We start from the raw sequence: 15646 nt of genomic DNA on the forward strand, positions 1-15646 counted from the left end.
ATAAACTTAAAATATATAAAACAATTATAAAACCAATCTGGACATACGGAATACCACTATGGGGGACAGCAGCAAAGAGCCATATAAACAAAATAGAGACATTACAATCAAAAATTCTGAGAACAATAGTAAACGCCCCATGGTACGTTAGAAACGAGGATATACGGAAGGACCTCGGAATACCAACGGTCAAGGAGGATATTACCAGTTACGCGGAAAGGTACAGAGAAAGAATAACAACACACCCAAACAGGCTGGCTACGGAAACGATCAACGCAAGAATAGAAAGAAGACTAAAAAGGAAACACCCAGCTGATTTCATAAAGGATATAAACTAAAAAACGCGAAGATGGCACCCCGCTGGGGGTAACCATCCACATGCTATTCAATCATATGTTATAACATTTTACCTAATGTTCCACTGGACAAATTGTAAAATTAAAAATAAACAATATAATAAAAAAAAACCTTCAACGTTAGAAGTGCGAAAAAGTTGCCAAGTGGGTTATTGCAAAAAAAATAGAAGCAATAAATATTGTATATATTGCAAAAAGATCGTATGCGAAAAATGCACAAATAACATTCAGTATATTTGTAAAAAATGTGCTCAATAGATATGATTACCCTGTATCGTTAATGTTATTGTTATTTTTTTAGCGATAATTAAAAAAAAAGACTTTTTATTTATTAATAATTTATTTAAACGTGAAGCCTAATATTGTTCCTTTAAGACTTAATTTGAATAAATCGATTTTTTAAAGAAAAATCCGTATTTTCGTTTACCCGTCAATTTGACGGGTCCCGTAGAGATAGGTATACTACATACAGATCTCAAAAATTAGAAAGCCTAGGAAAAAATAATTTTGTTTATAAATTCTTTAGATGAAATGATTAATTTACGATGCAAAATGGTTAAAATTGGTGCTATGGTTTTTGAGATATTTCATTTCCAAGTTCGAAATCCGTCAAATTGACGGGTCCCGTAAACCTGGTGTTAAACGTAAAATTATGGTAAATTTACTATTGTAACAAATGAAAATAATTTCCTTATAAGTGAAGATGGTAATAGTACAGTGTTATATTTCACAAAAACTTTCTTTATATTTGGATAGTCTTGAAACTACGGAAATCATTGTTTTTAATTTTGTTCCCTTAGAGTATACAAGAACTTCCGTTTCTATATACAACTTAAACTAACGTATTTATATCTAACTTAAGACTAGACTCTATTATTCGCATTTACGCAGCATTTACAATTTGTACAGCTATTACTATTGTGTTCACAATGTTTAACTTTATCGCTTCTATCATCAATTGCTTCGCCATCAGTTTCTTCTTCCCTTCCCCGCTTCATTTTCTTCTATCTTATTCTATTTTTTATTTATCACGATTCTAGCTCACTTCCATCTACTACCTATTTTTGCTCTTTCTCTAACTTCTGCCTCCTATTTACTTTTTTCTTTCAATACCTATCTTTTTGTCTCTTCTACCTTTTTATTCTTACTTTATCATCCAAATCTATTATTTGAATATAATACCCAAGCTTGTTTGAAATTATACTTCTCCCAATAGATTCTGGAGTGCAGTATTCCTGTTTTTTTTCATTTGTTGTGAGATTGTGTCAGGGGAGAAGGGTTTTTAGAAGGGTTGGTTTAGGTAAGCTATGTGGACAATTGGTCTTTTTACATTTCATGGCACGTTAGGAGATTTATATTGTTTAGTTTCATTTTTGCTACAAGATCTTCTTGTTTAAGGGAAGCATTTCAGAACTACCAATGTTCCTCCTCTATTCACTATTGATCATTTTATTCCTTTGTCCGTCACATATCCCGTAGTTACTGTATATATTATTCTACATTCACCTACAGAGAACTAATAGCATCAAGCTGTACTTCTTTTGTTTCTTTTTGTGCCCGTATTGATTAATATTTAATTCGTTTGTTTAAAATCTTATAGATGTTTCTTGAGCTTCTCTTGGATGCTTTAGGAGATTAAGAGATGGTATATTAACATATTAAAACAAAGCCATTTGCTGAATTAGTTATTGACGATATAAATATTTAAATATATTAATTTAAGTTATTAAAACTTACTACATATACTTTGTATTTTAGAAATGCAGTTATCTTCAGATTACATAGAAAGATATTTAGGAAAGCTTGACATGATGCAAGAAAGCAAACTTATTCAATTGAGACAAAGCATAAAGGAATTAAGGGGAAGTTCAATACCTGGAGATGCAACTCTTCTAAGATTTTTAAGGGCTACCGAATTTTCAGTTGAGAAAGCAAAGGAAATGCTAACACAAACATTACATTGGAGGAAGAAGCATCAAATTGATAAGCTACTTGAAGAATATGACATACCACAAGTAGTGAAAGATTATTTTCCTGGTGGTTGGCATCATTTTGATAAAGGTATCGGTTTTTTTATTAATGTTTATAATGATAAAAATTTTTTATTATCTTATTAAAATAATTAGATATTTTATAATTAATTATAATGTGAAGTAGATACCAAAAATCGATAAAGTATATGGTAATAATATTACCCTAGATATTTCATATATTTTTTAATAGTACATATTTTGTTACATTTGTCTATTATTTTCTTTATTGTATTATATATCTTAAAGACACACAAAGATATAAAATGATATTAATCAATGAGACAAACATTTTTTCGTAAAATATTGTATATAAGATAGATTGAAATCGAAAGTAATAATTTTATTTTGAAGTACGATTTCATAAAAGCTGTTAGGGTTAAAATTGTCAGTAAAGAATAAACACGAGAAAAAATATCACAAGCCCCTTTTAGTCTGAATTTTAATACTATATGTAGTCGATAATAATGCAATTGTAATTTTAAAAGATTTCAAACTATCCAATTAACCCTCAAATAGCGGAGGATATTAATTCCAATATATGGAAATATTATATGTTTATTACTTCCTAAGATTTTTTTAGTGAATTGTAAATATTATCATATAAGTGTAAAAGGTTCACGCTGGATCTAGGATAACAGTGCGGGAAAAATATGCTCGTCGAAGTCCTTGTTTTTTTAATCTTTGTTTCTATATTTACTTCTGCTATTATATCCCTTGTGATTATACATTTGATAAAGTTTGATCTTACATTTCACTATCTACCTCGGTAATATTACAATACTCTGAACAGGATTAATATCATTAATTTAAACACGAAGCATAACATTAAGTGCTCTTCATTGTTTTCCGTAATTTATGTTTGCTTATTAAATTTTGCACTTCGTATAAACTATACCTCAAATCTGTTACCACCATAAAGTGGAGCTCTTAAATGTCTAATTTTGTTGTGTATCTATCTTTGATTTTTACGAGACATAGACCATTAATAGCAAATAATTTCATATTATGCAATTTACTTTTGTTCATCAAACATATTTTTTCCATAATTTGCATTGTTTTTAATATTACCATTAGTCTTGTCGCGTATAATATTTAAATCTAACTGTTCAAAATCAGTTGCAGACATTTCTTTTATTAAAGGTAAATTTATTTTTCACCCAATTAGTAATTCAGCAGGAGCATATTTATCGAGTACTTCTATACCACGAGCAACTTATTGTCAATTGAATATCAGCCAATCTATATTGCCAACCTTTACTTTCAGTTACCGATAATAGGTTCTTTAAGAAACTTATTATCTTTTCAATTCGATAATTTGGCTTACTGTGATTATAAAATGTAATTTAATATGGTTTTCTTCACAAAGTTCACTTAATATTCTGCCACAGAAAGAAAAAGACCTTGATACGATTGATGATGCGATTGGACGTTTTAAACATATGTTGGAATTCAGGTAGGGAATAACTCGTAATTACAGAACAAAAGTATTTATTCTGTAACGCAGGTACACAATATGTATTGTAACACTGAACTTGTAATGGCAAGTAATGAGTTCGAATCTCACTTGGTAACATTCGGATAGAATGTGACGTGCAGGAAAGATGGCGAAAGGGCGGATTTTGGGAAATGAAACTATTGGTTCGTGAAATTTACGGAGGTGAGGAAAAGCGATTTTTTTATTGAATATTTGGGAAGAGAGGTGGTGGTTTAATTGGAGAAAGTTAAAGTTTTATAGGGCGGTTATTTATGGGGCTGCAGGGCCTAATCCGCTCGGTCTTGAAAAGGTCACGTTTTGGAGACGATGGAAAATAGAATAAACAAGTTGAATAAACAGTGAAGATAGAAAATAATATCAGTAGAAATAGAGAGCAGGAATTGTTATTTATGATCACGTTTGTTGGGTCTCCAACACCTTCACCTACTTAGACGATAGCATAAAATTAAGATAAAGATTTGATTTACATGATGTAGATTCTTGCATAGATGTGTACATATTCACATACGTATACAACTAACGTTACAACTAAGTACTAGCGCAAGAAGGAATGTTATAATGGTAGGGGATATTTAATGATCATAAAAATGTTTGGAGGGGATGATAAGAAATTACAATAACAAGAAACTTATGATCAATTAATATTATTATAACAAGAACTTCAGATAAAACAATGACAATAAAGATATTAAACCTAGATTGTGTTCGTAGGAATTAAGGTACAATAAATGACTACATACTTTAAAATTTTATGTCTAAGAAATGAGACTTAAAAGAGATAATAATCCGATTGATAAGAGTATGGATAATAATTACATAGCGTAATGGATAACGCGACATTTGACAGAACGATACAATTTGTGTACTTGATTTTGAAAGAAGTGAATAAATGAATTAGATTAAACAGCAGCTTAAAATCGAAATTCTAGTTAATGGTAATGCGTTTAAGACTAAATGTTATAACATGCAAAGGTGGTAATACGGTATATTCAGAGTGTGATTACAGTGGCTATTGTGACTAGGTTGCTTCGATTGGTCAAAATTGGCATAATGCGACATTGGGGCTTAATACTGTAATCATTGGATGATCGCGAAGGTTCGAAGGCCTCGATTTCCGAAAGGTCTTCTTCCAGATAGGAATATCCGCTGTTCGTAATACTTGCGAGGCTTTTTCGGGTATCATATTATGTCCATTGGCATTCCTGGATGCTCACTCCGAAAATCAAAATCGAAGGAACAATTGACAAAGTTGCTTATTGTGAGTTGTAGCGTTCCTACGTTAGGTCTGGTTTCTTCATGGAATGGAATATTCGGCAGAGAAGTTTGAAACAACCAATATTAGAGAGTAATATCGAATACCAGGGCATGTGTGTAACCATAAATGGTTCCCTCAGTATTTTAGTTAATAATAATCGAGATAATTGAACTCATCTAGATTTTTGTTTGCGTATTTAAGTTCGGTTAGATCTATGTTTCATAATTTTATTGACTGTAGGAATGTCGGATCCAACCGATGTACGTGAGGCGAAGCGATGCAACAATCACTGTCCATAATATTAATTGTAGAGATGTAGTACGTCATGTTTTTATCTGTCATACCTTTTTGGTTCTAGTATATGGAAATTAATGTAACTTTTATATAGTCCTTGTAGATATAGTATTCCGGTTTGTTGTAAGATTATATCCTTCGTGTGTTCTTCGTCTTCCCCGCAAAGAATGGTAAGAGTTGTTGGTTGTGTGTTACGTAGATCGAATGATCGTAACTGACGTATTTTCAAATTTCAGGAATTCGGCTTACGTAGGATAATAGTGATTGTACTTTGCACGTTTATTCGATGTGTTGCTTTGCTTACGTGTAAATCGGAGCATTCGAATTTATACGTTGCTGCATATATTGGATTTCGTACTCGTATTCGTTTAATTTAAAGCGCCAACAGACTAGTTTTGAAGTTGGGTTTTTACAATTAAACGAACACTGTAATGATCTGTAATTTGTATATAGATAGGATGTGAAATACTTTACAGAGTTTATTATGGTCAGTAGTTTTTACGTCGAATAATTCTGTCTAAAAATATGCGATAGACGGAGTTTAATCATTCCGTATCTGAGACAGTACACCGCTAATTTTGATGCTAGATACATCACATGTTAGTGTAAACGTTTCCGAGAAGTTAGAATATTGTAGCAATAATTTTTTGTGTTTTAGAAAGCTCCCTCCTGTTCATTTTTCCATATATCCTTCCATTATGTCCTTTTATAACAAGGACGTCAACGTTTTGGTAATCACAGAAAAATTTGGTATACATTTTTTGCAGTATCCTACTATAGCGAGAAACATTTTAATGTCTGTGACTTAGTAAGCGTGGCATGTTGACAATAGTTACAATCTTTCTTGAGTTTTTTGGCTCCACTCCCTTATCAGAGATTCTGTGGTCTAAATATTTGAATTGCGTCAGGAATTCGTACTTATCTGGTTGGAGCTTCAAATTATTTTCGCGGAGTCTGAGAAAGACGTTATTCAGTTTCTGGTTATGACCATGTAAAGTTGAACTGTATATCGCTATATTGTTGAGGTATACAAAACACTGCTTATCGGTTAGTCTTGTTAAACATTATTCATGAACTTTTGAAACCATACAGGAACATCTTTGAGGCCGAAAGGCATTCTCACGTATTCGAAATGAGCATTGGAATTGGTGAAAACAGTTTTTGAAGAGCCGCAAAGGTCCGTCGGAATTCAGGAGATGGAGCTTTTCTTTCGTTTGATTTATTTATGATGATAATAAGGGAGGTATCTTGATTCCGAACTCTCACAACCGCGCATGGAACCAATAGAGAGTAGTTATCGGTTAATTGACGGAGTGATATGATCACTTTCGTGAGATCCAGGGTTTAAGAAATACTGCCACTGTGAAAGGAATAGGTCTCATTTATTTAAATTACTATTTAGTAAAATAAGTAATACGATAAGATACAGCAAAAGATAAATCGACTATGCTTTCGTGGTCTGAGAAAATCAGAGCTGAGTAATCCGTTAAATGGAACATGTAAGGAGGAACCCAGAACTTGGAATTTTACATTTAATATTACTTTATGAATCTCGAGGTCGATGACTGTCTCTTTTATTGTATCGACTTGAATTTGAGTCGAATATTATGTAAACTAGGTCGTCGTCTCCAAAGGGGATATTATATGCGCATAGAGAAATTTGTTAAAGCACTTCGTAATGCAGTTTTACGTTACGAAGCTTGGCATTGGCGAACTTTCTGAAAATTTTGACTTTCGAAATGCACGTCCCTATAGTTATCAGAAGGAACATTGGCAGAAGTAATATCTTGAATCTATTGTCTGTTGTTATTGTATTGTCTTTTCCTGCACTCGTTTATTAAATGTAGTTGCATTGTTTGAAGCAAGTTGTTTGGGGCTAAGCTCGCATGATTGGTCGTTTGCGAATCTACTGTTATAACTATTAAGTCTTTATGAATTTTCTGATCTTTAACTCAATTCGTTTTTTAATTTAATTCGAGGCGTTGTAATAATTTGGTTGCGAATTTCCATACCATGGGCGTAACGCCTTTTCCTCTGCATCAGCAGTTGTAAGAGCGTGGTTAATTGTACAAAACTGCGATATATTTTTAGCATTTGCTAAATGCTAAAACAATCGACAATCGTCCTATTTAAGGTCTTACCATCGGTACTAATATGCGTAATGAGTGCCTAAAATCCAGGACGATAAATCTTCTAGTCGCTGGTAGAATTGAGAAACGTCCTCGTCTCGCTTTTGTTCGATAATAAAGTTTTCTTATTCTGATATAGGCTAATTAAAAGTGCAGAAATTTTTGACGTTAAACCGCAATGAATATCAACTTGTTCACTAGCTTTGCCGGGAATCTTACTCTTTGCGAATAACAAAGAGGTCCGGTAAACCAAGCTATTTTGTTAATACTAATTGATCTCAATGATAGGATATAATTAAATTTCTTGTACTACATTACGTAGGTATAATGCCAGAAAAGCGGACCGGAAGTTGCTGTATTTAACCATATAGGAGATTGTGTTCCAACAGACAAAATGTCTTCTGTTTATTTGTCTCTATATTATAACTAGAGATTATACTATGACTAGAGCAATCTTTTCTTGTAATCGATGTCGTAGAATATACTGCGATCGCTGTTCTAATTAAACGTTCGAATGTCAGAACTCACTGTGTAGCTTTTATCTCTGTTCTCGTCTGTAACTGCTGCTGGATCTGTGTGCGGGTTTCAAAAGTTGTAGAATGGGAATCTTGCCTCCGTTTGTAATTTTATCTTCGGTTCGATGTCACAATTTAAATTGTAAACCACGAATAGTGCGATATTATTCATTTCAGAGTTCCAACAAATTTCGCAGAATGTCGAATCCAATGTTCTACCGACTGCGTCTATTTTATGTTGCAGTCCAGATAGGGAATAACTGTTAATTGTAGAACAATGATGTTTATTCTAGTATACGATATTTATTCTATCATCGAACTTGTAACGACAGGGAGTGAGTTCAAATTTCGCTCGGTAACGTTCGGATAAAATCTGACACGAAAGGATGTTGATGAGAGCGCTGATTTTAGGAAATGAGACTATTGGTTCGTGAAATTTATTGGATAATTTATAATTTATTTCCAAGTTATTCTACGCTTGTTCTACATCGTTCCAAAGAAATGATTTATCTCAAAAGGTTCCAGAAATATCCCCAAAAAAGTGAATTTTTGATCAATGCCCCTTTTTGAAAATCAAACATAAAAAAGTTGTTCTGGATTGCTCTAGTTGTCATAAACATTGTTTCAAAGTATTATTTCAATATCATATTTAATTTAGGAAATAATTTGGGAAAGCTGTACTCATAAAACAATGGACATTTCTCTTCATTTTAACAATAATGATATACAATAAAGGATCCTTCTTTGGAACACGTACTTATACCTCTAGAACAAACCAAAATAAAAATTTGAAAACCGAAACATAAATATAAAGGCTAACTTTATTATCGACGCCATTCGTTGACGATATTTTTCAATTTTTTCGGGAACGGAAATTGTTCCTGGCTTGCCTGTTTTGAACAATTACCTACGCCGCTAGAACAACTATATTATATATATATTTTTTTTTTTAAGGAGAAAATGTAATTACGCATACCTAGGTGCGTTAGTGCGTCCAACAATTTTTTTAGACCTTGTTTACGTGGAAGCCGTCTGTTGGGATTTTTCGGGCTATCTTCGATATAATAGTCCGATAAGGCCTCCGCCATGGGTCCCTATCCAACGTGACGCAAAATTCCTCCCATCTCTTTTTTTTTTATTTTCGCGAATCTTCTTACTAAGCTCTTTTCTTTACATTATAAATTCCTTAATCAATTGACCCGCGTCCTGTAATCCTCTTATTTTAGGCTCTCTGAGCTTTAAAGTTTAAACACCTCCCCCTTAAGTATCTTTAGTTCTTCACACCACCAATAGTTTTTACTTTTTTCTTATAGGAGGATAAACTTTTTTTAATTCGGAGGCACATGTCGTTTCTACAGTAGCCTGGAAACATTCTGCATGTGCCTCTTCGTCGTTTGAATTATAAATAAATAAGTTTTGATAATTGAAGTCAAATTTTAAAATAAAATTATCTGTATCCATTTCCTTCGTTGAGTATTTAAAATTATCGACATTACGTCTCGTCTTAATAGTTTCAAGATCATGTAAAACGTAAGTATAGTCCAAGGCTGACAACATGTTAAGTATTTTACTTCCCTTGTGTTTCTTTGCCAGTCCTCCATGCGTACTGATTATGTCCAGAAAGCTAGTTCTTCCATTCTTGTAAAATGTATACCTTTTATTTATTCTAATGGGTACAATCCCATTTTTACTTAGCATATCCAATAGATATGTTCCCCTACGATCCGTTTTAACGCCACCCCATGTGGTAGACTTGGCATTAAAGTCCCCTGCTATCATCATCGTACGATACCTTCTCTTAGATGTTTTAATCGTGGAGTCCAGTTCATTAAGGTAAACATTGAACTGCTAATCCTTTTTTGTATCCAGGGTGCTATCATCCGAATATTTTTCTTCGAATAATGTGATCCATAGGGAAGCATCCCCTTTGTCATCGTTGTACCAGTATGCTTCTTGTTGGTATAGTTCCGAGATGAACACCACATCCACTTTAGGCGTACTGGTACATCAAATCTTGTGCCAGTTTACAGCGATTTAGGTTTATTTGGAAGATTTTAATCTTGACCCGATAATGAACCCATAATGTAATATTGATTTTCCCTTATATCACTAACATGTTTGATTGTACGTCTATATGTAGGGAATGCCAGTGAACCTGTCACGTGTTTTATATTGATTATCCTTCTCTCATTGCACATAGCACAACGTGGTTCATTTTTGCGATTCGAGATATTATGGTCATTGCTACCACATTTCTTGCACAATTCCTTACCCGTACTTACAGCCCTACATTGGTTAGTCGTATGTCCAATCATATGACATCTGTAACATTTCTTAATTTTGGGTATTATCCTTGCTCTAGCGATTGTTAATCCTGTTCTAATTTTTATTGTTTTATCATCATCCAGCATACATGACGATGGTATTACTGCAATCGCTTGCTACGTCCCCCATTGTGTTGTTCTAATCGTTTTTATGTCGACCCAGCTTTCTTCCTTAATTTTCAACTCATTACTGAGTTCCTTTATTAATTCCTCCTTGTTTAACAGCAGATCTATATTTTTCATCTCTAAGGATTCTGTCCTGTAGTGATATCAGCTGAAGTCTTCCTTCAATCATCCTTCCTTTATTACCTTTGCCGCTAATATTCTGTATTTTAATTCAATTAAAATATCCCCCTGCTTGGTCTTTCTAAGTACACTTGGACTCCCTCGGTGCCTCTCTGGCCTTCATTAAAATTTTGTATGTTTCGATCCACTGAACAGTTTCCTTTACTTTTACTATAATTGCTTTCGGTCTATTTCTTCCGCTATTTATCTCCCCTTCTATTCTCTTTTTTACCTTTCTAATACTATTTACCTCTATTACTCCAATATTTTCTATTTCTTTCCTTTTTCTTCCCCTTCTTTCCTATATTTTCCAATCTCCGTTATCATCTTCTTGGGTATCCTCATTTCCGGCGTTTGCTCTACATACATCGGCACATGTGGCTTCACCCCTTTTTACTCTTTTTCTATTTTCTTCTTCTTGCTGTTATTCATTTCATCTGTATAGCGTGACGATGTCTGTGTCATTGTAGTTCTGCTTTCGGAGATTACTCTCTTGTCCGTCCTACCACTCGTTGTCTTTCTTCTCCTTGGCTTGTTTGTCCATTCAATCAGTGATGTAGCATACCCGTCTATCATCCTTTCAATTTTAGCTATCTCCGAGTCCTTTTTTTTACACCAGATGTATTCGTTTTTTCTTTTTTTTAGGCTACCAATACTTTCCACTGCATCCATCAGTATCTGGGTTAGACGTCTCAGCTCACCTACTTTTATAATTATTGACTCCTCGTCATCTACTAGTGTGGTTTTACCATCCTTTCCACTATCTAGTACATCTTTACCGCTCGTTGATTGTTTGACTCTTGCGTTATTTGTATTATGCATCATGGCCGTCCTGTTCAAGTCAGCTTTTTCTTTCATTCGTTTCGGCGAATCAGTGTGCTGTAGTTACGCCACTAGAACAATCTGGAGTCGTGTACCAAAAGAAGAAACCTTTACTTTATAATATTGCTATTAAAATGAAGAAAAATATCCGTTGTTTTATAGATACAGATTTTTCAAGTTATTTCCTAAACTAAATATAATTTTGAAATTTTACTTTTAAACGATGTTTAGAACAACTAGGACAATCCAGAATAATTTTTACGACGTTTAACACGTTGACACTGGAGCCGATATTCATGGTTTTCTCCGTGGGGCGGCGCCCGAATTCACTGTCTGTTTTGTGGGGCGGCGCTGGGTCGCATTAGACTGTTCGACATGACCGCAATTTTTCAACTTTGACCTCAATTTATAGCAAAATTACAAAAGCTAGACGATTCCTGTTGGGTTCAATAAATTCCGTGGACTTCAACTAATACATTGATATACGATAGTTTGTCAATATCAATTTGCATATATCTATAAATGTTAAGTAAAGCTGACGGGACCAGCTTTGGTCCTAACTTTGTTCTCTTTTCGATTTTTCTCAAAAAGTAGAGGTCTGACGCGAATTATGAGCATCACACGCAATTCTGTGAACATTTTTCTATAAGAAACGTTCATAGCGCGAATCAAAAAATTTTTCAATTCCGTACAGGAAAAAAGAATAGTCATGCATGTTCGTCGGAGAACAACGGCGCACGTAAGGAACACGCACGACGAAAATAGTGTTAGGTTACGTTAAATTTTTAAAATGGACTGACAAAAGGCCAGTATGTATGCTAGCTACTTCCAAAAATCATAGGTGTGTTATTGTTCAGGGGAAAAGTAGTAAATAAAAGCCAGACACTATTTTTTTGTATAATGATGCTAAAAAGGCGATTGATCTATCCGATCAGATGTTATCCTATTATAGTTTGCGCAGAACCATAAAATGTGTGGTATGTACATAGAAAATGAGGTACTAAAAGTATTAAAATTCTAAAATTTCGCGAAGAAATTACTTATTACCTTTTAAATATGATGAATCCCCATAGAGAAGAAATGCCAAGTGGAAACGTAGCACTGGCCAAAAACATTCACATTTTCTGCATTCGTACCAAGCGACGCGATGATAGTGAACTATACGTATAACGACAAGAAGATGCATGTGTAACAAAAGTGCCATATCTATAATAATTATTTCTAATCTTTAAGAACAGTACGCTTTGAATTTCATAACACAAGGTTTTGAAGAATTTTCAGTCAAACATTTTCTCATTTTTTTTTACTTTTTTCTCGAAACTATCTTTTGCATATTCATGACCATGTTCAATAAAAATAGAAGAAATAAAATACATATACTATGTTCTTAATTATTTTATAATAGATTAATATTGTAAATAGACGAATTCTTTCTGTCTTCATTAGTGTTTATAAAGTTAATTTTCAATTCAATATATATATTTCTTCATATGCATTTTACAAGAAAGGTCTTATAAGTGTAAATTTAAATAACGATATCTTTATTAATTTGTAGATGGTCAACCTTTATATATTTTAAGAATGGGACAAATGGATGTAAAGGGATTATTGAAATCTATCGGAGAAGATGACTTGCTGTTGCTGGTAAGTTTCATTTGTATAATAACATTATATGCATCATTATACAGTACACGTCGTGTAAAAATAACAATTTATATTATTTATATATTTTATAGGTTTCCACAATATTCATAATTAATATTGTCATTGTAGGTACTACATATTTGTGAAGAAGGGCTGGTTCTTATGGAAGAAGCAACTGCTGTTTCTGGCCATCCAGTTTCGCAGTGGTGTTTATTAATAGATCTTGAAGGTCTAAATATGCGTCACTTATGGAGACCTGGTATAAAGGTATAAAATTTATTTAAAATACTTTAATATTTTTTCAAACAATAGTTTAATAAGTACATGTATACTCATATACGTTATATCTTATTTAAATACATACAAAATCAATAAATGTGTTTCTTATATTAATCATCCCATAAATAATATTAAAATTACACCATATATAACTTAAGTATAAAATATTAGTACTTATATTTATTTTTAATGATCATCAATGTATTGTTTCTTATAATATTTATTTATTTCTTATGTAATTTTTTAATTCATGAGCCAACATTTTTTAATACTTTAAATATAAGAAGAAATCATTTAATACTGATTTTAAGGACCACTAGTAATATAATTAATATAATATACTATACTAGTAAGTATAATTTACATAGAGTATAAATCATGGAATTCCCAGAACACAATTGTGATTTTCTAAAAATTATGTTTGTCATCTGCGATTTAACATTGTCATAGTGGAATGTAATTTTTTGCTATTTATAATCATTAAAGATGTATATCTATGAAGCTGTATTAAAGTAAAGTACATATACTTCTAATACACTTTTGGATGAAAAGATAGCTTATGGCATAAATTAGGAAAATTTTTATTGAATAACAAAGATACAAAAGTATATTTCATTAACTTAACAACTAGTTTTTAATGTACCACTATATAGTTTTGAAGAGAAAATAAATATCTTTTCTTACAAAATTAGAAATATTGCAAGAATTTTTTCGGACAACATGATAGCACACGCTACAGAAAAATGAATATCTACTCACATTTATTAAAAAAAATGTTATGTTAATATTTCGTATATTTCGTATTACTTTATTTTTTACAACTGCTGTCGTTTTTTTTTATTGCGATTTAAATAGAGTTTTCTTTCTCTTTTGTCTTATTTTTCTATTTTCATAAACTGTTTTTGCAGGGAGCTCACCCCAACAATTTTTTATTATATTTAGGTCAGGTGATCTTGCTGGCCATCATAAAATTTCGATCTTTTTTCTCAAAAAGAAATACTTTTTCACCGACTGCGTAGTGTGACCATTATCTTATTGGAATTTGAAATTTTCTCTGCAATACGCACTGCATGTGCTCGTGTTTGTTAGTTGATCAAGTCAATATCCTTTATACTATTTATTTCTCCAATTAATAAATGTCCATAAGAAACAGAGGCTGGAATTTGCCAAAAAGCATTTAAAATGGTTTAAAAAGTGGAGGAATGTTATTTTCCTCAATGAAAAAATGGTTAATTTCAAAAAGGTGGAAGTATTATTATCATTATTTACGGACGATAGAGAAATTTGCAAGACACCGACAAATAGGTGGTGGAAGTACAATCATAATAGTATCATAAAAAGATGGAAATTGTATTTATTGCGGAAATTCTATTATATATACCTCATCACATGCATCATGAAATGTGAAGTGATGGGCGTGATATAAATCGTCATTGATAGATGCACATCTTTTAAATTTCAATTTAAGCTTCCGATTTGCTTTAAATATTAACATATAATACTACTATAATAATTACTATATTGGTTATCTATTTTGGTATTTTTTCATAAGTGGATGAGCTTCTATTTAGATCAGATGTTCTTGCTTCATTATTGTGTGTATTTTTGTTAAAATTTAGTGTCCACTCTTCTTTTAACACGTTCGTCGCCACGTCACCCATATCTATGTGACGGGTATACTTCCGTGGGGACCCCGTCACCAAAGTATGGGTGACGCTCTTCTTGTTCGAGTTAATTAAATATAGGATATTATATATAGAATATACAATATAAAAATATTAAAAACACATTGCACCATACTTTTTATTAATTTATATTCTGGATAAAATATTACATTATGCTATATAGCATGGTATTTGTTAAAGCATTCCAAACACATTTGGGGTGATTTTGGGCACTTCGAACAATAGTTGTAGACTTCGTCATCACTACTCTCCTCACTTTTAAATATATTTTCACGCTGTTTACTGAACATTTTGAGGATGAAAAAATCACTGATGTATGTCTCACAAGATGCTTCTCGACTAAATGAAAGATCTGAAATATCTGCCATGAGATCCCCCGGAATACTCTAGCAGGAAAGCTTATCGCTTTCTCCATTTCAGAACTAAATAATCTTTTCTTTACAATGAATCACGATGAACAATGAATCGAAGGCGATAAACAATGAATTCCCGCTTGTCGCTCTATTTACGTTCTGCCTACCGGCGGTCGG

General features: G+C 32.5%; 1 protein-coding gene across 3 annotated transcripts in view; it reads left to right on the forward strand.

Moving 5' to 3' along the window:
• LOC122572689 (protein real-time) overlaps positions 1-15646 on the forward strand; it is a 66559-nt gene that overhangs the window by 23747 nt on the left and 27166 nt on the right. For all 3 annotated transcript variants that reach the window (XM_043737983.1, XM_043737981.1, XM_043737982.1), the window contains 3 exons: positions 2115-2417; positions 13064-13152; positions 13282-13419. In XM_043737983.1, coding sequence (XP_043593918.1) covers positions 2115-2417; positions 13064-13152; positions 13282-13419 — 530 coding nt within the window. The remainder of the gene's footprint in view (positions 1-2114; positions 2418-13063; positions 13153-13281; positions 13420-15646) is intronic.

Source organism: Bombus pyrosoma, linkage group LG11 (assembly GCF_014825855.1).
Source record: "Bombus pyrosoma isolate SC7728 linkage group LG11, ASM1482585v1, whole genome shotgun sequence".
Taxonomy (NCBI): Eukaryota; Metazoa; Arthropoda; class Insecta; order Hymenoptera; family Apidae; genus Bombus; species Bombus pyrosoma.